Source organism: Megalobrama amblycephala, linkage group LG20 (genome assembly GCF_018812025.1).
Source record: "Megalobrama amblycephala isolate DHTTF-2021 linkage group LG20, ASM1881202v1, whole genome shotgun sequence".
NCBI lineage: Eukaryota > Metazoa > Chordata > Actinopteri > Cypriniformes > Xenocyprididae > Megalobrama > Megalobrama amblycephala.
Genome location: NC_063063.1, coordinates 19104989 through 19127244, shown reverse-complemented (window position 1 = coordinate 19127244; position 22256 = coordinate 19104989). Strand labels below are relative to the sequence as shown.

The window sequence follows — 22256 nt, the reverse complement described above, 5'->3', positions numbered from 1 at the left end:
ATCCACTCTATATTCGTTTAAATTTATTGAGATACAACTCAACAAGCATGTATTTGAATTTGTATAGAAAGCTACATTTTTGTTTAATAGCTGCTAAATAAAATAAAGAATCTAATTCTTAATTATGCATTGTTCATTTAGTGTATTTCAGCGCTTTTCGTTATAGTATTCTTAAAACTTAATTTCATCCTCATAATATAAGCGTCTCTATCTGTCTATATCTGTTTTGAATTTAGTAATTAACATTGTGTCAAGTCTTTATCTTACCTTACACGAGAAAATTAAGAGAAAATTAGCATAGACGGAGAATTAGACCTAGGCATATTGAATATATAATTGAATGTAATATAATAAAATCACATATTTCTTTTATAAACGATTCTAAATGTATTTGAATTCGTTAACATTATATTTTAAATAACTTTAACTGTTTTATTTAAAAACATGTACATTTACTTATTAATAGGAAATTTTAGTGCATGGTTCTGTTAAAAGGCCACATGGATTTGAGCCTACAGAAAACGGTGGTGTATAATACATATATATATATATATATATATATATATATATATATATATACACACACACACACACGTCTTTTTACATTATACATACTTCAAACGTATTCTCGATAATAGAATTCAGATAATGCTATTTGCCCACATGAGATCAGATGAAAGGCTCAACGAAGTGTGGCATAATATGTTGGATTTTATTTCACTTTTTATTATTATTATTATTATTATTATTAATTTAGGATTACGTTATTGCTGTTTTTGTTGTTGTTTACGAGAGACTGTTTTAGAATGTGATCTTGATATTCTCAGAAACGTGAAAATATGCAGCTTTTCATAATGGATAAAAAGTTCACAAAATAACTGATATAATTATAATATTAATGGTTATATTTTAATATATATATATATATATATATATATATATATATAAACAATGTGTCGTGCTAGCACAACACTTATATAGTCTGTAGGCCTCTCTATAAGCCTACACTCCCAGCCTAAATAAAACTAACTAAAGCTAACTTGCCTATCTGCATAATCCAGGCCTCAATATTCGTGTTATCCCTTTTCTTTAAAAATACGGGCTTTTAAATTGTTTGATTTCACGATGTGTTCATGCCTTGCTCATAGAAAAAACAACGAAATACAGCTGCAATTGAAACCATCATCAGTTTATATTTAGCATAAAGAGCTCTTCTTGTTCCGAACTGGTAGCCCCTTGTCAACATCAAAACGGTTTCATATTTTGTGGACAGTCTGGACACACAGAAAATAAAGTTTGCAGCACTATGGTCCCCTCAGTAAGAACCATTTGAGTGACTGGCTATATAGTTGGATGCTTTATCGTTCTGTGGAAGGTAAAAAGTTTTGATGTTACATTATATGTCTGTAAAGCTCTAGTGAAGCTAATTGAATGAACGGCTCAATACTGTTAAGTCTTTAGCAGTTAAATCAGTTCTTGTATTTACTATACATACATTGATGTTTTGAAATAATGCTAATTCATATGACACGTAGGCCTACATTTTGCAGACATTAATACTTTTGTTAATGTTTTGATAAAAGAATAACATGCAACATTATTTCGATTTCTCTTTTGCACAGGTTTAATAATAATACAGCCCATAGGCCATAGTCTATCTTTTTCTAGAATATTCAAGATCCTTCTGGTTGGTCGTGCACTGCTCAGTGGCCGCCTCATTTTTACACGAATACAAATGCAGATCACATTTTCCTAAAATAACATAATTGGTGCAGGTTACCTATAACATCGAAATATACAACGAAATTCGTCAATTTATATTTCATATTCCATTCTTCAACAAAACAATCTAATAGGCCTACATTTGAAAACATTTGGGCTTATATTCCGTTTAACCAGACATAAATCCTACTTTTAATTTATTGAATTAAAATTAGGAGAAAAAAACATGAAACTGCTATCGAACCATTCATGTTGCTCTGTAGCCTATATTGAGGTGCATAGCTATTCTCGGCTTAACTACGACTTTTTCAACTTTAATTAGTATTTAGGGAATTAGAACTTTGTATTTTTACGTTGTCATAGTTTGATATCTTTGCTTTGAAATGATAGTTCAATGACAAAGTATTGTATTTCAGGTCCATTTTAAGACGACATAAAAAGCAAACAATCACCTAGTTGATCTTTTTTTTCAATAAATGCAACGAATATATAATATTAAATAAATTTCAAATCACACTATGGAAGAGTATATTACACACCACATTTAGACCAGAGTGTACACAGAGAGCCCCTAGGAGTTCAGTATCTTCAAATATTTAATCTCAGGCAATGAACGTCCTATAGACTGAAGGCAGCCAAAAGCTCTGAAAGAAAGGTAGCACAATTAAGAGGCATCTGGCACTTGCTGTTCATAAACGACGAGAAGGAGATTGAGACCAGACTGCTCGGGAATCCAACCAGAGTAATAAAAGCCTGTAAACTGCCTGCATGAAACGAAGTGCTCATATTGAACTTTTGGCTTGGGGTCAAATGGCTTTGTTGTCAATATATACGTGATACGTGGTTTAGAAAAAATAAAAAAACTATATATATATATATATATATATATATATATATATATATATATATATATATATATATATATACACACACACACACACACACACACAGGGTATATTTGTTCATTAATATTATTGAGTGCTTATAGGTTGTTATGGTTTTAAGCGTAACTGTCCATTACCATTTTAGTTACTGTAAAAGATCCTCAAATCCTTTAATCACCTTTGGAACTTTTTATCAGCCAACTAGGCCACCAATGTTTATTGCAATCCCTCTTACACACGAGAAAAAGTGAAATAGGGTCCTTTTTTAATATGTGATTTTTATGTGAATGGTTTTCAATTTACTTATTTTATTTGATGAATTACAAAGACTTAATTTCAATTTTTATGAGATTGATTTACAGTCTCTGCTACTTAATTTTATTTGAGGATTACAGATGAAAAACTATTTCCATTACCGCAACAAATTAAATACATCGAGGTTTTTATATTCGTTTATTGAGGTTGTGAAGTGTGACAATAATTTGGGTGTTTGTGTTCTGAAGAAAAAAACCTTTTCATTAAAGACAATCCAGTGGAAAGGGAAGAAAAGAACAAAGGCGACGAAGCGATTCTTTTCTTAAATTTTATTGTGGCTTCTTTCAGGAACCACTTCCAGTTAAAGACAATAGAAAATACAATAGAACAGTGCTTCCACGGACCTGCAATATCAAATATTTACACAGCATTTTAAGAATAACATTGTGCGTTTGAACCATCCCATCTCAGGAAAGCATAACGCATGGATACACTGACAAAATGATTGACGCAATGACCCATATATTAGGTAGTTCGGTTGTAGAATTGTAAACCTTAATAATCATTTTTCGAACAGTAATTAACATCACAATAAGTGCATTTTCTTACAGTAAGAGGTACAGTAATGCACTCACTAATGCTGATTCATCACCCATCTTATATGATGTAACAAAGTTACTGAAGAGAACATATCTTGGATTGTGACTCCTACTCATGAAATAGACGCAATGCAGACCACATCCTTCTCCTCATATGCCCTCACTGCAACAGTAACCTCAAGAGTAATCTACTCGAGGACAAACACACCAGTGGAACCTTACAAATCTGAGATTGATTCATCAAAACATAAGCGAAAATAATCACAGTTGGAAAACAGAAATGCCTCAATGAATCGAATACATGATTGGCTTTGTATTTGATAGCCTTGTGTGTTGAGGGACGCCATTGTGAACTTCAAACTTGTATTTAAATTGCAGTGATCGATTGCAGCGATGGTTTTCTTTTACAGTCGACAGACTATTTAGAATTACTGGAAGTCTCCGAGTCATCTTCTCCTGATGTGTGTTTTTCTGATACCTGGCTCTCCTCTTGCCTCTGTTTCTCAATTTCCTCTTGTTCCGCTTTGCTGCTGGGAAACTTGTCTTTGTTGTGTTCTTTTTTCCACTTCATGCGCCTGTTCTGAAACCAGATCTTCACCTGCCTCTCGGTGAGGGCCAGTGCGTGAGATACTTCGATGCGCCGCTTGCGGGTCAGGTAAGGATTGAACAGGAACTCTTTCTCCAGTTCCAGCGTCTGATAGCGGCTGTAGGTCTGCCTGCCCCTTCTCCGGCCGGTAGCTGTGTGGGAAAAGATGCGTTATTTCCGGTGAAACAGTGTTTGGTCGATCATATATCTATCTCTGTAAATGAAATAAAACAACAAAGTCTTAAAACTCTCACAGTTTCTATTCATTGCCATTAAACAATGTGTACGGAGCAATCCGGATTTTCTTAAGGGGTGTTAATTCCTCACTAAACTATAGGTGCCATAAAGCGTTTAATTGGGGGTAATAAGTAGGCCAACCATTGTCTACAGTGTTTTATGTGGGACTGTAACAGTCTAGGTGTTTCTCTTCTCTCATCTCACCTTGTGGTCTCATCCATGGGAAGAGCTGCGCTGTGCACGGTTCTGCACTTTCCAAATCATCCCTGATACTGTTAACCTTTAAATTACAATCCCCAAATTGCGTAAAATCCGCATCTGGTGCGCTGAAGAATGACTGTCTCTGTAAAGTGTCCTGGCCCAAGAGGTTTCCCGTGGCATCTCCAGAGTAAGCAACTGCGCACGGGTTCTGTTGGTAAGACGCGTGGGAGAACGATGATGTACCGTGGTGGTAGAATTCCGGGAACTGAGCCGCGTGCTGAAACGCAGATCCTGTGTTGTGACCGTACAGCACAGATGGTCTGCCTCCAAGATCCGGCGCGTACCCTGAGCAATCATAGTAGTTGGAGCGCAGAGAATCGCCTCCTTTAAATTTAGTGAAGAGGGAATTGACGAAGTAAGAACTCATTGCTTGTAAAATCAACTCCCCGAAGAAGGAACTTTGACAACCGTATTGAGATCAAGCTGAATAATGTTTTTGAGCGAATGCGGTCTTATTATTACAATAAAACTGAATTCATCCAGGTGGAAATTATATGCATGAAATGTCGTAAATATTCATGCAAACAAATGTATCCGTAGCTGCACCCACATGACTCCTTAGTGATGGTCCCCGAGCAATAAATAGTTTTCCTTTTTTACTCTCTTTGATAGTGAGTTGCATTTCATATGAGCGTCAGTTATTGATTCCTTATATCATTGGATGGACACGCCATCTCCAAACAGACAAAGCGCGATCTTGTGATGGGAAGAGCAGGAGAGACTGAAAAGGGGAGATGAAAAAGGGGAGAGAGGGAGTTCTTGGGGAGGTAGAGGGGAAGGCGGAGTAGGAGTGTTATTGGTAAACCATTTCAGTGCCAGCCGAAAGCACATGCACACGACGAACGATATGTTTCCAGTGGGAAAACAAAAACAGATTTATGCAGGTCCATTGTATGAAGAAAAATATACCATATTTGTAATTATGTTCATGTTTTGATGATCAAGATGTTTTTGCGTGTCCTTAAGTCTGTTGGAATGTAGGCTCCAATGCCTTCTGTATTCGTTTAGAAAACGTCAAGAAGCACAGAGTGAATGGATTTAAAGTGGAAATGATTTTATCAGTCAAACTCAGAGAAGTTAAGAAAAGACAACCCATGTTTATATCCAGCTTGCATCTCAAATCAGAGAAAGTGTGAGAGAGGGTTCTTTTGATATTTGGGCATTTATGTAATTGTTTCACAAGCTTTTGATTTATTATTTATTTGAGAATTAAAAGAAAAAAGAAAAAAAAAAAAGTCGAATATTTTTGTAAAACGAGTAAAACTCTCTCTCTTCAGGTTAGACGGGATAGGTGAGTTATCCTGTCTGCTTTTAGAGTAACACTGACATCGTGTGGTGAACATTGTAAGTTCACTCGAATTCATTCGAGGACGACAAAAATCTGCTAGTCTACAATGAGATAATCCTATAATCTTAACGAATCCATGCGCACAAAAACATTCAACTAATAACATTGTTTGCTTTTAAATGTATTTTTTACTTCGACTATCGAAAAACGAAAAATATTTTTGAGTGTTTGCTATTTTGGTTGTTTTTTCTCCCTCTCCGTTTCCTCCATGAGGGGGAAAAAGTGAGTAGAACGGAGTAATTCTGTGGAGAAAATGAGAAAGCAAACAACGCGGTGCTGAACAGCTGCAAGATATTTTCATACCACAGTTGCTTTCATTTTCCGCAGTTACTTTACGACCAGAGCAACTAATTAGATTTTACTGCCTTCATTTTATGCACTATTAGATCAAGCCACGCGAAATTAAGTGTAGGCCTCTTCTGTATCAAGACAACCTCTGCTTCTGCATTTAATTTGCATTTCGCTGTAAAACGACGTATTATTATCTGCTTTTATCTGTAAAATAACTGGCCTATTATTTAATATATTATCATTCGTCTTTAATAATAATAATACATTTGCAAAAGTAAATTATTAATGAGTGTTTTTAATATTATATTACATTCTAGTTTTAATTTTTCGGTGCGTAGTGCCAGAATACAGCTCTAAAATGCGAACTAATCTGGTGTGCATCGTTGAAGCCAAATGCATTTTAAAAAGGAATAAAGAAAGTGTTAATATCTGAACTCATTCTAAGCTTACGCCAGACAGGATAAAAAAAAATCAATTTAATAATTTAAAATAATTCTCCAAACTAATTCCAAAGTAAGATGCCAATCTATTCATTCAGCAATGAGATGAAATTACACACGGATGATTTCGGCAAGCAGTTTGCTTTTATGTGCGTTAAAGGATATCATTCACATAGAAATAGACATAGCCTAATTTAATTAGATTTTTATTATTTGTTTTTACTTTTTTGTTAGATTAAAGCTAACGCTGCAATAAAAATAATAATAACAATTCATTAATACATAAAGGCTTTTTTAAAGATAATTTAATTTATTAAGTGTATTAAGCTTATGACGCTGGTCTATACAGTCGACGGGGGTGTGGTGTTACATCCAAATCACCCTTACCTGAAATTTTGTATGATTGCCCTCTTTACATGTCTTATTTGTTGTTTATTTATGACGACATACATTTTTAAAAAAAATTAAATAAATAAATACATTGTTATGTTTTCATAGTATACAAACCTTTTTATCTAGGTCTAATGATGTTTTTGGTAAATGTAGTGAAAAATTTACTTGCTGCTAAAACTCAGCTTCAGCTAAGTCTGATATATAACAACAAAATATGTCATCTCTTTTGCAGCACAGAATTAAACCTAAAGGAATAGTTAACCCCAAAATGAAAATTGTTACTCACCCTCATGTCCAAACCTGTATGACTTACTTTCTTCAGAACACATAAAATATTCTGAAGAATATTGGTGTCCAAACAACACTGTACCTAAACTCATTGACTTCCATTGTATGGACAAAAATGATCTTCTTTTGTGTTTCGCAAAGAAAAAAAGTTTACAGGTTTGGAAGAACCAGAAATGAGTAAATGATGACTAATGATTTTTAATTTTTGGGGCAACTATTCCTTTATTAGTTAGAATTTGCATGCTAGAACTAATAAACAAAATACTATAAAAATGTTTTATTGAAACGTTTATTCATATTGGCTCAGTAAGACATGAAGTCATGAAAATAGCTTACAAAGGCTGTGTTAAATCAAAGAATGTATAAAAGTATGTTCACATTATTTTATATTAAAATCATTCACTTATGGCTTGTTTGCTAAGAATGTAAGCTAAAAAACATTAAAAAGGCTACAGCAGGCACCAGCCCACTGCATTGTCCAAATTCAAGTTTCCTGACTAAATATAACCAAATTACAGAAATAAGTTGACAAACCTGAGAAATGGCTTTATATTGAAAATAGCAGAGAGAGAAATTTCACATTTCCAGTATGGAAGACAGATAGTGAATGCACACCATCTCACCTTCTACTATTATACTGACTTTCACTGAACAGCTTCCTTAGTCTATACCCCCAATACTTATTGTATCGATTTACTTGGTTATGTTGAGCTTGTACACATCCTGTGTCAGTGGCTGTGCTCATGTGGGGGGACTCTGCGAGGAGCCTTTTGAAGGGTGTGGGAGAGTTGTGGCCTTGGGACAAGAGGAGCAGGGGTGGAAATGATGAAGAGAGACTTAGGGTCACGGAGCATCATGGGACCATGTGGTCGCCTTGGAACGAGGGGAGGCACTCCTAACATTGACGCTCTCGCTCTTGACTCGGCCAAAGAGGAACTCATACTGCCGTGACGCCAAGAGAAAGACCCACTTACTGTGAAGCAGAGAAAGAAGACAGGTGTATTTTCTATGAATAATTTCTTTCTAGATATATGATATGGGAGTAAGAGCCAAAGAACTATTCGAAAAGTTAATCACTTGTGAAAGGTATCCGCTGAGCACTAGCAGCCTTCATTAGACCAGCAGATGACTGTCGCTCTGCATTTGATGCCACCACCTCTTTCACTTCACAGTGTGTCAGACCGCCCGGTTCAGTCTGGACTGGCTGGAGCAGACCATGTTCCAGAGAGGGCCAGGGCTTTCGGTTTTGCAGCGGTTGGGAATGCACACACTGCAGGCAGGGCTTGGCTTTTGTAGACACCTGCTGCTGGATCATAGTGCAGAGGTTCTTCTGTCTCCAAGAAAACTCTGCAATGGAGTCCAACTGGATAGAGAGAGTAATGTATCAGGAGAACTAACAAAAAAGGAGTCATGAACTGAGAAATCTAATTTTCAAATTTAAACTTTTGACATATAAGAGTTCATTGTACTATAAAAAATATCTTGTAAGTTTCAGATCTCCAAACTTCTTTATTCCAAAAACAGCTTTTATTGAAACCAAGCATTTCGATTTATTATGATGTCACAGTGCAACGAAAAAACACCTCTGCAGAAGATCAACACCTACTTCTAAATCAAGTCATTTGCTGTAATCCTGAATAAAAGTTTCAGTGAGCGACATCTTCTGTTTTGTCATCAGTAAGACGTCATGTTTCATTTTATTTAAAACACAAAACTGTGTTTCTAACTGTTTTTCACTTTATCATAACCTATAAGAACGACAGTGACAAACAATGGTACATTCATTCATAATCCCATTCACACGAAACACCGCAAGTCATCCTTTGTCAATTACAGTGGGAACTCCAAGTACCTGTATTTGCCACAACCAAGTCTTATAGTACGCATAAATGTTTCACACTGTTGGCAAATGTTTCAACTATATAATATTTTTCAATATCGGAGGTTTTCAAAACAATTCCACATGTCTAATGGCGAGGATGCTGAAAATTATTTTAATATGCAAACTGGTTACTTCCAAGTCTTGAATGCAGCACGCCTATCAAAATGGAGTGTTCAAAATAGAGGGTCAAAAACAGGATAGAAAATAGTTTATTACATTTTTATTACTAAATTAACAAAAATCCTGATAACAAAAGTGGACATCAAAGAACATTATAAAATAAAACTAAAAAAAAATTATGCAGTTCATGAACCCTTTAAAGGGTTAGTTCACCCAAAAATGACATTTCTGTCATTAATTACTCACCTTCATATTGTTCCAAACCCTCAAGACCTTCGTATTCAGAATACAAATTAAGATAATTTTGATAATTTTTTTTTTTTTTTTTTACTACTTCTCTGGACCTTGAATGTGGTAATTACATTACTTTCTATGGGAGATAAAAAACCTCTTGGATTTTATCAAAAATATCTTAATTTGTGTTCCAAAGATGAACAAAGGTCTTGAGGGTTTGGAATGACTTTTTTCAAAATATCTTCTTTTGAGTTCCAAAGAGGAAAATCATACAAGGTTTGAAACAACATAAGGTGGGTAAATGATGACAGTATTTTAATTTTTGGTTGAACCATTCCTTTAATACAGGCTTTTTTTTTGTTTTGCTCACGTACCTTGTGGTCATGTCTGCAGTGTGGGGGAAAGCTGGCTTGCTCATGTGAGTGGTTGATAAGTTCAGTAAGATGATTGGCACTCTGAAGTAGCTGGCGCACCTGGTTAACCACACCCATGTTCAGCAGCAGAGTCTCTCGTTGGTGAAGTTCACTGATTCTCTCTGCCTCCTCTTCATCTATTAGGTCAAGAGCAACAGGTGTCTCTCCTCTCAAGGTGGTCTGATCTAACATATCTGATAGCTAAAGAAATGGATAAGACCACAAGGAATTCATTAGTTATTCATAAATTCTTTGGTGCTCATCAAAAATAGACACCAGGGTCCCTCTAGTGGTAGGTCAAAGTAACCAACTTTTAGTCAACCAAAGAAACTTGTAATAAACAATGCATTATCAAAGTACATATCGTTAGCCTCATAGCATAATTGCCTAAGTATCATTTGAAAATGAATGACTTAGGCAATTATGCTATGAGGCTAACGATATACAAACATGAGTTTAAAGAGAATGACTCACTGAATTGGGGTTTTGGTGCGGAGGCTGAATTCTTCTTGGTTTTACTCTTTCTCCAGAAGATTCACCTTGAAGATCCTGCTTATGTGATCCTTTCTTTTCCCGTTCTTTCTGCTCCTGTTTCAGACGTAACTCCTGCAGCTGCTGCCTACAAGTATACACATTTTGAATCAACATTTTTCTTCTTTTGTCGTCTACAATTAGCTTGATGAATTTCTGCAAAACAACAAGCAGTATGTGCACACCTGGCACACTCCTCCCTGGCTTTGGAGGCTGCAGTTTCCTGGAAGAGAGAGCTGCTGTGTTGAAAATACTTTTCATATTTCTCCCCTCCTTCCCGAGGGAAGATCCGCCGGAATCCACCCATGTGTTTTGCCTCATATTTCTGCATCTGCTCCATACTAGCAGCCTGACACTGACGAAGCTCCTCGTTCCTTATGAGACAACACACATGGCACTTAATAGATAATGTAGGTTACAACACAGTCATAATATAACTATATATATATATATATATATATATATATATATATATATATAAATAAAATATACATCTCGCAAATCAGACATTTTTTCTCTGGAATTCTGAGTTTACATCAGCATTTCGTGATACAGACAGATCTTGTCATACTTAAACATAACTCAAACTCAGAATTCCAAAGAAAAAAAATCAGAATTGTGAGATGCAAACTCAGTTTGTACAAAATAAGTTCAAATTGTGAGGTGTTACTTCAAAATTGTGAGATATAAACTTGGAATTGTAAGAAAAAAAAGTGAAAAAAAAAATTGAAACTGGGAGATCCATCCATTCAAGCATTCTTCAAACAGCTTGTCCTCTGTAGTGTCGGACTACACAATGTTTACTTAGAGTGCAACAGTGCCTGCCCCCTTTTCAGTATTTTTTTCCAATCATTTCTCCCATAGCGTTTTTTAAAAACGTCTTTATGGCTTTTCACACTTGAAATAGTTAAAGGGTTAGTTCACCCAAAAATGAAAATTCTTTCATTTATTACTCACCCTCATGCTGTTCCACACCCGTAAGACCTTCGTTAATCTTCGGAACACAAATTAAGATATTTTAGTTGAAATCCGATGGCTCAGTGAGGCAATGACATTTCCTCTCTCAAGATCCATAAAGGTACTAAAAACGTATTTAAATCAGTTCATGTGAGTACAGTGGTTCAATATTAATATTATAAAGCGATGAGAATATTTTTGGTGCACCAAAAAAAAAAAAAAAAAAAAACGACTTATTAAGTGATGGCCGATTTCAAAACAATGCTTCAGGAAGCATCGGAGCACAATGAATCAGCGTGTTGAATCAGCTGTTCGGAGCGCCAAATTCACATGATTTCAGCCGTTGGCAGTTTGACACACGATCTGAATTATGATTCGATACACTCCGAAGCTTTATGAAGCAGTGTTTTGAAATCAGCCATCACTAAATAAGTCATTATTTTTTTTTTTTGGCACAACAAAAATATTCTCGTTGCTTTATAATATTAATATTGAACCACTGTACTCACATGAACTGATTTAAATATGTTTTTAGTACATTAATGGATCTTGAGAGAGGAAATGTCATTGCTGGCTACGCAGGCTTCACTGAGCCATCGGATTTCAACTAAAACATCTTATAAATTTGTGTTCCGAAGATTAACGAAGGTCTTACGGGTATGGAACGTAATAAATGAGTAATAAATGAGTAATAAATGACAGAATTTTCATTTTTGGGGGGAACTAACCCTTTAACCCTGGGTCAAACCCCAGGTTAACGGAATCCTGGGTTATCTTGCCTCACGTTTCACACGGCACATAATTTACCCGGGGTTAACAATTAATCCTGAGTATTTATAAGCTTACGTTTCACATTGTACATTCCTAAACCTTGGGTTAACGTTCTTATTTGCATATTTGCGGTGTCAGTGTCATTGACTGGATAAACACAGCACGTAACCCCTTTACATATATCTAGCATTGCGCATCCTGTGTCCATTGACTGTGAATGTAATGGCTCTAATGAGGGAAAGAACTACAATCCCATGAAGCATTATGAACAGCATAATCAAATTAAAAATGGAGAAATATAAAACTACTCATTTACAAATGTTGATTTTATATATATATATATATATATATATATATATATATATATATATATATATATATATATATATATATATATATATATATATATATACACAGTACAGTACAAAAGTTTGGAACCACTAAGATTTTTAATGTTTTTAAAAGAAGTTTCGTCTGCTCACCAAGGCTACATTTATTTAATTAAAAATACAGTAAAAAACAGTAATATTGTGAAATATTATTACAATTTAAAATAACTGTGTACTATTTAAATATATTTGACAAAGTAATTTATTCCTGTGATGCAAAGCTGAATTTTCAGCATCGTTACTCCAGTCTTCAGTGTCACATGATCCTTCAGAAATCATTCTAATATGCTGATTTGCTGCTCAATAAACATTTATGATTATTTTCAATGTTGAAAACAGTTGTGTACTTTTTTTTTCAGGATTCCTTGATGAATAGAAAGTTCAAAAGAACTTATCTGAAATACAAAGCTTCTGTAGCATTATACACTACCGTTCAAAAGTTTGGGGTCAGTAAGAATTTTTATTTTTATTTTTTTGAAAAGAAATTAAAGAAATGAATACTTTTATTCAGCAAGGATGCATTAAATCAATCAAAAGTGGCAGTAAAGACATTTATAATGTTACAAAAGATTAGATTTCAGATAAACACTGTTCTTTTGAACTTTCTATTCATCAAATAATCCTGAAAAAAAATATTGTACACAAATATTTTGTACAATTGTACACATTAAATGTTTCTTGAGCAGCAGATCAGCATATTAGAATGATTTCTGAAGGATCATGTGACACTGAAGACTGGAGTAATGATGCTGAAAATTTCAGCTTTGCCATCACAGGAATAAATTACTTTGTGAAATATATTCAAATAGAAAACAGTTATTTTAAATTGTAATAATATTTCACAATATTACTGTTTTTACTGTATTTTTAATTAAATAAATGTAGCCTTGGTGAGCAGATGAAACTTCTTTTAAAAACATTAAAAATCTTAGTGGTTCCAAACTTTTGGACTGTACTGTATATATATATATATATATATATATATATATATATATATATATATATATATACATACACACACACACATACATATATAAAGTTTATTTGCAGTGCTTTATCAGAGTGGGTGGAGCTAAAGAGCTATTTTGACTTTGGTGTCATTTTCTGTACTGCATCATGGGTAATGTAGTTTTTCACCAGGAATTCCGCTGTTAAAGAATATTTCAAAATTAAGCTGAAATAAAGCAAATACCATGGATTAACAACCTTGTAGCTCACAGTAGGTCTGTCTTTAAGGGTTTATATAAGTTATCGTAAAAATTCAATTTCCCTATGGACTTCAAGAACCAGACTATTGCTCTCTATATTTTGAGTCATAAACTCGGAATTGCAAGAAATAAAGTAAGAATTGTGTGTTCTGAGCTTGCAATTCTGAGTACAAAGTCAGAATTGTGAGGTTAATTAAAAAATGTGAGATATAAAGTCATAACTGTGAGATAAAAAGTAGCACCTAGCTTTTTTTTTAAAAATAAAATAAATAAAAAAATTCCATGGACGAAATGGGCTTCCATAAACTAGTGCTTTGTTTAAGTGCAGCTGTGGTCTTTGTGGTACCTGGCCTCCCTAGAGCGGTTCTGCTGGAGTCTCTCTTTTACCCGGCGCTTCTCCTCCTCTGTGATCTTCCTGCGGTCACAGGCTCCCAGGTTGATCAGCACCAAAGTGTCATACAGCAGGCCGTCCTTCACCTCCCGGTCTAAACGGGAGTCTGTAGTGAAGCTAGGGGAATGGTTGACCTAAACACAGTTTCAAAGATTGCATACAGCTGGAATGAAAGCAATTCACATAGATTTTGTTATATCAAGAAGTCCTAGGTAATTAAAAATGGTATAAACTACTTCAAAATGCTTATACAAAATAAGCCTCAAACGGAGTCCAAACCTCAAGAAGCCAAGGTTTAAGTCGACGGTCCAGTAACACATCAAATCCCAGGATCTCAAAACAGGCACTGCCAGATGCATGATTGGGGAAGCAGGTGTGATAATTGTGTTTGAGAATGGGGTGGGCAGATATTAGTGTCTTAATGATGACATCCTCAATGTCTGTCCACATCTTCTCAGTATCATAGCTCATGTCTTCCATGTGCTTCTTGAAGCTGGAGAGTTTCCTATGAAGACATAAATGGAAAAACGGTTTTCTATACAGTTTTAAAAAAAAACAGATGAAAATCATATTCGGTGAGAACATAATTACCGTTTGCTGCCGGTATCTTCGTCACGTACAAAGTTTTCACTATGCTTGTTAATGGCATAGTTAGTTAAGTGCATGCAAACATCTTCCTGTAGAGTCGCATAAAGAAAGGCAAATAAAAGAATCTTGCCGAACGTCACATGAACAAACAGGTTATCCTTGGACTTTTAAGGTAATCAGCTAAACTAGCTAGTTCTTTTTATTGTTGCTGTTTTATTCGATTTATATATCTAAATGTTAGTGAGGAGAAGAAAAACAAAAAACTTTTAGATATCAAACTGCCTATGTGACGGACATTGTTATGCTCATCTTTCCTCTCTCCTTTGAAGGTATCTTGAGTAAAATGGCACTATATTTAACAAAACACATACAAAGACCTGAACCACAAGCAATGCAACCTGTTTTACAAAATACGGATGTTTTTGCACATAACCCCCATTAACCACTGGTTTGAAGTCAATATTTCATTACAAGCAATTTTCAACTATGTTCTATGAACCATTGTGCTTTAAGCAATAATTACTAAGATACATGAATCTGTTTCAAGTTTATTCACTGTGTTTGAAGTCCCTCACCACATTGCTGCCAGTGGGTTCATTATATTGAGTGGTGCAGAAACGGACTAGTCCCTCGTTGTACATGAAAACACGGAAGGGGTCACAGCTGGTCACTAACACATAAATGCGCAGGTCAAACTTGAACCCATCAATGATGAACGGCTGTAGAAACAAAGATAAATTGTAAAATAAAAATAAAATAAACTAAGACATTTTATCAGTGCCTATTTATTATCATATTTTGAATCTAATTGGATATTAGTATTATGACAGTGGGGTTTCTTGTTGTAACTGTGACTTTATGAACATTGTGTTACCTTGGATATATACACCTGGCAAATCATGTGTTCTCCTGGCCGAATATCCTTGTTGGACTTGGTAAGATAGATACCACGTCCTTGGCAACCTGAGTCTGGCTTGCAGATATATGTTTTGTGCTTTTTGGCTCTGGTGTAAGCTTGGAAGTCACTATAACTGAAGGACATCGAGAGAGTGAGGAAATAAGGAAAATATTAAATCTTCCATTTTATGCTCATTAAAAGATCTGTATCGCAACTCAAATGTGTAATTGAACTCTAAACGACTCACTCTGCAGGGAGGCACCATGTGCGAGGAAAGATGTTGTACTCCTTCGGGAAGAGTTTCAGCATACGGTTCATATTACGTGCGAGCAAATCCTTCCTGCAGATTTCACTCATGCCAGGAAAATGGTTGATTTTCTGTGTGGGGGAAATTTAAGCATCTTGTTAGCCAAGGGGGGACGAGTGACACCGAAAAGGACACTAAACAAGAGAAGAATGATGTTTGACAGCAAATACCTGGTAACGCTTCATATCCATGACCCTGTCTAGTGACACAGAGCAGTCGGTCCAAGAACAGGGTCCAGTCTTCTCCTTCAGCAGCCTCTCGTAGCCCATATCTGCGAGCAGCACGACGCACTTAAAAAACAAAAAAACATGCCACTGCATAAACACAAATGCTTAGTCAAAGATTTAAAAATACAGTTAATTTTGAGACTATATCCACAAATGTTTGGAATAAAAACTCACCACTCTCATATTTGCAGTTGGTGAGATTAATCCACAGTCATCTGAAAAAGAGGAAGAAGACAGAGACAGACCTGTGCATTGTTCAGGAATAGAACAGCTCCCTTGTTAACCTTTATACAACAGTTTATGTTTAATTATAAAAATCTTGTTAAAAGGTCCTCTACCTACTAATATTGCTTATAGTTATCGATAATTTAAGGAAAAAATACAAATGAAATAAGGTTCAATTTATTAACACTGGGTAATGCACTTAATATCAAGAACTAACTGATTATCAACATTTTTACTGCATTTATTCATCTACAGCAGTGAATCTCAACCTTTTTTGAGTAATGGACCCCCATCATATTTGGAACCATCCTCAAGGACCCTAGAATAAAATTTGCTTATTTGTATCATTAATTTCTTTGTGACGACCAAATGCAATAAAGTATAATTTACTACAACGTTAGTTGACTTGTCTTATATTTAGTCATATCGCCAGTTACATTATACATACATTTTCTTCTTCTTTTATGGGAACATGTCAAATGTCAAAATATACAAAAATTCACATTCAGATAAGTGATATAAGGACTATAAGGACTATATATATTTTCCAAGCACACTTTACCAATTCCACATCAATCTTAATAACTACTATTAATTTTGTATTTAATCATTTATAAGTTATATATAATTATTTATAAAGGCTGGAAGTGAAAAATTTCTTAAGGTGTGCATAATTATTAAAAGTCAAAAATTAACATGTGCCTCCACCGTTTTTTTGTCTGACCCTGCTGACCCAATGAGCATTTCGCTGTCCAATGGTCATGCCTTTACTTTTCAATTTCCAGTACTGCATTGGTATTGCATCCTTCTCATGGGCATTTAATAATTACATCTCTGAGTTAAATCTCTTTTTTTTGGCTCATTTTATCTGTAAAAGAAACCTGCCTAATAATTATGCACACCTGAATATAAGGCGTTTTTCACTTCCAGCCTTCATGAACAATTATATATCACTTATAAATGATTAAATACAAAATTAATAGTAGTTATTAAAGGGTTAGTTCACCCAAAAATGAAAATTTGATGTTTATATGCTTACCCCCAGCGCATCCAAGATGTAGGTGACTTTGTTTCTTCAGTAGAACACAAATGATGATTTTTAACTCCAACTGTTGCCGTCTGTCAGTCAAATAATGCGAGTGGATGGGAACTTCTACTATAAGAGTAAATAAAACTTGCATAGACAAGTCCAAATTAAACCCTGCGGCTCGTGACGACACATCGATGTCCTAAGATACGAAACGATCAGTTTTTGCGAGAAACCGAACATTATTTATATCATTTTTTACCTCTAATACACCACTATGTCCAACTGCGTTCAGCACTCTGTTAGTGAGGTCTGATCGCGCTCTGACAGCGGAAGTGATGTCTCGCGCATATACTTCAACGAGTGCTAGACATCACTTCCGCTGTCAGAGCGCGATCAGACCTTACTAAACGAGTGCTGAATGCAGTTGGACATAGTGGTGTATTAGAGGTAAAAAATTATATAAATACTGTTCGGTTTCTCGCACAAACCGATCGTTTCGTGTCTTAGGACATCAATGTGTCGTCACGAGCCACAGGGTTTAATTTGGACTTGTCTATGCAAGTTTTATTTACTCTTATAGTAGAAGTTCCCATCCACTAGCATTATTTGACTGACAGACGGCAGTGGTTGGAGTTAAAAATCATCATTTGTGTTCTACTGAAGAAACAAAGTCACCTACATCTTGGATGTGCTGGGGGTAAGCAGATAAACATCAAATTTCATTTTTGGGTGAACTATCCCTTTAAGATTGATGTGGTTTGGAATTGGTGAAATGTGCTGGGGAAAAAAATATGATCAGAATACCAACTTGTAGATTTATAAAAAAAATAAAATAAAATCTATAGTTCATTGTTAATTCATGTTTGCTCATTATAAGTTTTTAATTCATTTATTAATTAATTTTCTCACCACTTCTCTGTGACCGGATTGTGGTCATTATACATTTTCTAATTTTAATTTATACAACTTGAATTGTTAAAAATGTATATGCTGAAATTAACATTAACCTAGATTAATAAATGCTGTATAAGTATTGTTTAATGTTAGTTCATGTTACTAAATGCGTGACATTACATCTTATGTACACTAACGTTCAAATGTTTCAAGTCAGTAAGATTGTTCTTAAAGAAATACTTTTATTCAGCAAGAATGCATTAAATTGATCAAAGTGACAGTAAAGAGTGACAGTAAAATGTTAAATCATAGATTTAGTAAAATCATAGATTTATATGATATAAAATGCTTTCAACCTTGATAATAATAAAATATGTTTCTTGAGCACCAATATCCTTGAGCATCAGCATATTAGAATGGTTTCTGAAGGATCATGAATTACTGAAGAATGGAGTAATGGCTGCTGAAAATTCAGCTTTGCCATCATAGGAATAAAATACATTTTAAAAGATATTAAAATAGAAAACAGTTTAACGTGTAATACGATTTACCATGTAGCCTTGGTGAGCATAAGTGACTTCTTTCAAAAACTACAAAACGCCCCCAAACTTTTGAATGGTAGTATATGAATACCGTAACATAGAAATGGCTTACTTCTTCTTTCTCTTTTTCTTCTTGTTCGCTGCAGGCAGAGGGTTTGGCGTGTTACAGGGCTCCACTGGAGTGTCACTTTCCCAGTCTTCTCCCTCCACCTCCTGGATCAGGCTCACACCTGTACGTTTCACTCACTGAGTGCTCCGCTGGTGTCATCATTCTGAGAACACACATAAAAATTTGATGAAGACTGAGCGAGGGCTGAGAGCTTTAGTGAAACACCTATTTAAGAACTTATGAGCTGAAAGATCTAATATTGCTGCGTGATGTCACATCCCCAATGTGAAACTCAATCAACCCTATCGGTAGTGTGCTTGTTAAGGGCAAAATGCTAATCCTTAGCATCATGTTTCTGTCCCCGTTTCTCTCCATAGTTGAGTATCCCACCTGTCAACAACATGATTGAGGTTTGTGTCACTTAATACTTCAACTGAACCATATTTTCAGTATTTAACCATTTCAATGGGTCAAAAGTGATATTATTGATATTAAACTCGGCATGAAGTGGAAGTTGTGATAGTCTTTTCTTCCCTGTTGTGATGCATATCCGAGTGAAACGGCTTTGCGAACAAGAAAAAATGTAGGGCAGGACTTGACTTTGTCCATTGGGAATATATTGGTTCATTGTTGTTTAGAGTGCAACAGTGCCAATCCACTTTTTCAGCATTGTTTGTTCCGGAAGTATTTTTCATTCCTTTTTCCAATAGGGATTTTAAAATAGTTTTTGTTATAAGCCATGAACCAAGCTAAGCAGCTATGAGGTGAATCTATACTACAAACTTTGATTTGAAGCAAAAAAGTTTTTGAAACTGGGACAAAAAGACAAAATTAAAAGACTGCGTACTTAAAGGTTTTAGTAAAAGAACTCCAATCCCATGTAGCATTGTAAACAGCATCATCGAATTAAAAACGACTTATTTACAAATGTTGATTAAATGTATAAAAACATTTTAAGTGCATTGCAAAATATGCATATATATATATATATATATATACAAACATTTCAGTATTTCGAGAGTGTAAGGAGATCGGCTCGATTATGTCATTCGCAGTGCTTCAAGGGAGTGGGTGGAGCTAAAGAGCTGACTCTCTGATTGGTGTAATTTTCTATACAGCATCATGGGTAATGTAGTTTTTGACCAGGAATTCCACAGTTAAACACTTTTATTTTAAAAATAAGCTGAAATAATGTGGGCTGACGGCTTCAGGACCTTATGGAAAAAATTTATGAGTTTTTACTTCCGGAACCCAACTGTGCCTATTGCTGTGAACTCATATGAGGGACAGGTTCCCCCAGGTTTTATAATAAACACTGAAATATTCCATAAAAACAAGAATTGTCAATTTTGTTTTCATGGTGACTTTTAAAAACAAAAAACAAACAAAAAAAAAAAACACCTAGACACACAGCTTGCACAAAGCAACATATCTGCAGTCTAACTGAAGTTGTAGGTGCTTCTGAATGCAAGGGTCAATTAGCAAAGGGAAAGAAGGTAAGACACCTGACTGAGGTAACTGTATTCTGATCCAGTCAATCAGACAATCCTGACCATGACCTCTTGGCCCTGAGCTCAAATAAAATTGCCTAGCGACCTTATTAGACATAATATTTAATCAGTGAGAAGGAAAATAAATAAATAAATAAATAAATAAATAAATAATATATATATATATATATATATATATATATATATATATATATATATATAAACATTTTAAAAGGAGAACCATTTCACCACGATCCATCAAAGGATTACAAGAAAAAAGGTAAAACAAACCCACATAATAGCTTTTTGAAACTATTGATCAAAAGTAACATATAAAACTATCAATTTATGCAATAAAATCTACATATTTTATAACTGGTTTAACACTTACACCAACCTGTGATCTCTTCAGAAAGAGGGCAGCAGTGCTGGCAGTCAGCTCACAACCCTCTAAGATGTAAAAGTCTCCTGTACACACCACTTGGCTCTAGCTGTGCAATAGAAAGCTATCATCATCTCCTCTGCGAGTTGTCGTCTGGGTACTGGCACGTAATACCTGACAAAAAGGAACAAATTCGCCTCTTCTGTGATGGGTGGCCCAACTTGGATATACTTACATACTGACACACTGAAACCTTAAGATCAAGTGACCTATTAGAAACACAGGAGACCTAAACCTGATACATGAACATGAAAATGAAGGGCAGGAGGCGAGCAAGAATCAGAGAAGAAAGACAATCCCTACTTGTCAAATGTGATGAGAAAAGTGCTTGGTTCCTGGAACAAATATTACATACATAAAAACAAGCTGTTGGTTACACTATACTAGGATTTGCAACAATAAAGTCTTTGAAATAAGATGGTAACTTAATGTAATAAGGACATCAATTCAAACTCATAATTATTGAGTTTGTTAAATATTCCTTAAAATTTAGCATTTTGATATAAGATTTAAAAAGTGTAAATTATCAGACGAAGAACTGATATTGTAACGTTCAAGAAGCAGAAAGCAATAATCAGTCTTTCCTTTTTCCAGTCCACCCTGAAAATGACATTGAAGAAACGCTCAAACTGTAACCATAGTGTAACTAAAGAATTCAGATTAAAACAATCTAAAGTACTTTAGGGTAACACATAAGACATAAATATTCTTAAACTACCTTTTTGCAAGTTTGCAAGTCAGGCTAAAAGCAAAATAATGGCGTTCTTGATTCCCTTTACTTTTAAGTCAGCGGACGACTTTCCTTGTACAATTGCCATGGCAACAGAATGCGTTTCAAAAGCAGGTTAGCCGGCTAGCTAGCTAATATTCTTAAATAAATACAGCGAATAAACTCAGTAGGTCCAGTTGAATTAAAGTACGCACCTGTTGCTGTTTTTGTCAAAAAATGCGCAGTGGTTTCAGAGGGGGTCAGCCTAGTATCACGGATTTTCATGGCTGTTCAGAAGGAAATGTCAGCGGATTTTCTCATGCTTACAATGTTGCCAGGTGCTCTCAAAACGAAATGAGAGCACGAGGTCAGGGGAACACACATATGTCCAATCTCAATTCCCGTTTGCAAATACTTGATCTCTGATTGGTTCTCACTCTGGTGATGCTAATCTAGTTTTTTGATCATTAATCCAAACCGTATTAACTGTTAGGCCTACTATATGAACGTCACCACAAAAAACAAATTATATAGCAAAAAACAAAACAGGTTTTGAGTCTTGAAAAAGAACTAGTAGATTAAACTAGAGGTGGCT

The 22256-nt window shown here is 35.0% G+C and overlaps 2 protein-coding genes across 5 annotated transcripts; both read right to left on the bottom strand.

The window, feature by feature from the left end:
• Nucleotides 1–3175: 3175 nt before the first annotated feature.
• Nucleotides 3176–6657, bottom strand: hoxb8b (homeobox B8b). The gene is made up of 2 exons (XM_048171715.1): nucleotides 4488–6657; nucleotides 3176–4198 (listed from the first exon to the last, which is right to left on the bottom strand). Exons 1-2 carry the CDS (start codon nucleotides 4909–4911, stop codon nucleotides 3879–3881), a joined length of 744 nt encoding a protein of 247 aa, XP_048027672.1. The 5' UTR covers nucleotides 4912–6657; the 3' UTR covers nucleotides 3176–3878.
• On the bottom strand, nucleotides 4063–22156 carry ttll6 (tubulin tyrosine ligase-like family, member 6). 4 transcript variants are annotated; one of them, XM_048171712.1, is made up of 16 exons: nucleotides 21877–22156; nucleotides 20908–21066; nucleotides 19024–19183; nucleotides 16395–16435; nucleotides 16164–16283; nucleotides 15934–16064; nucleotides 15663–15819; nucleotides 15364–15507; nucleotides 14792–14877; nucleotides 14480–14705; nucleotides 14156–14334; nucleotides 10670–10858; nucleotides 10428–10572; nucleotides 9915–10154; nucleotides 8382–8667; nucleotides 7578–8277 (listed from the first exon to the last, which is right to left on the bottom strand). In XM_048171712.1, the coding sequence occupies exons 4-16, from the start codon at nucleotides 16401–16403 to the stop codon at nucleotides 8033–8035; spliced, it is 2157 nt and encodes a 718-aa protein (XP_048027669.1). In that variant the 5' UTR covers nucleotides 16404–16435; nucleotides 19024–19183; nucleotides 20908–21066; nucleotides 21877–22156; the 3' UTR covers nucleotides 7578–8032. The 4 variants fall into 4 exon arrangements, with proteins under 4 accessions (XP_048027665.1, XP_048027669.1, XP_048027666.1 ...); XM_048171709.1 differs by having other exon boundaries at nucleotides 16395–16432; XM_048171711.1 differs by lacking the exon at nucleotides 21877–22156 and adding an exon at nucleotides 21671–21821 and having other exon boundaries at nucleotides 16395–16432; nucleotides 20902–21066.
• Between the last annotated feature and the right edge of the window lie 100 nt (nucleotides 22157–22256).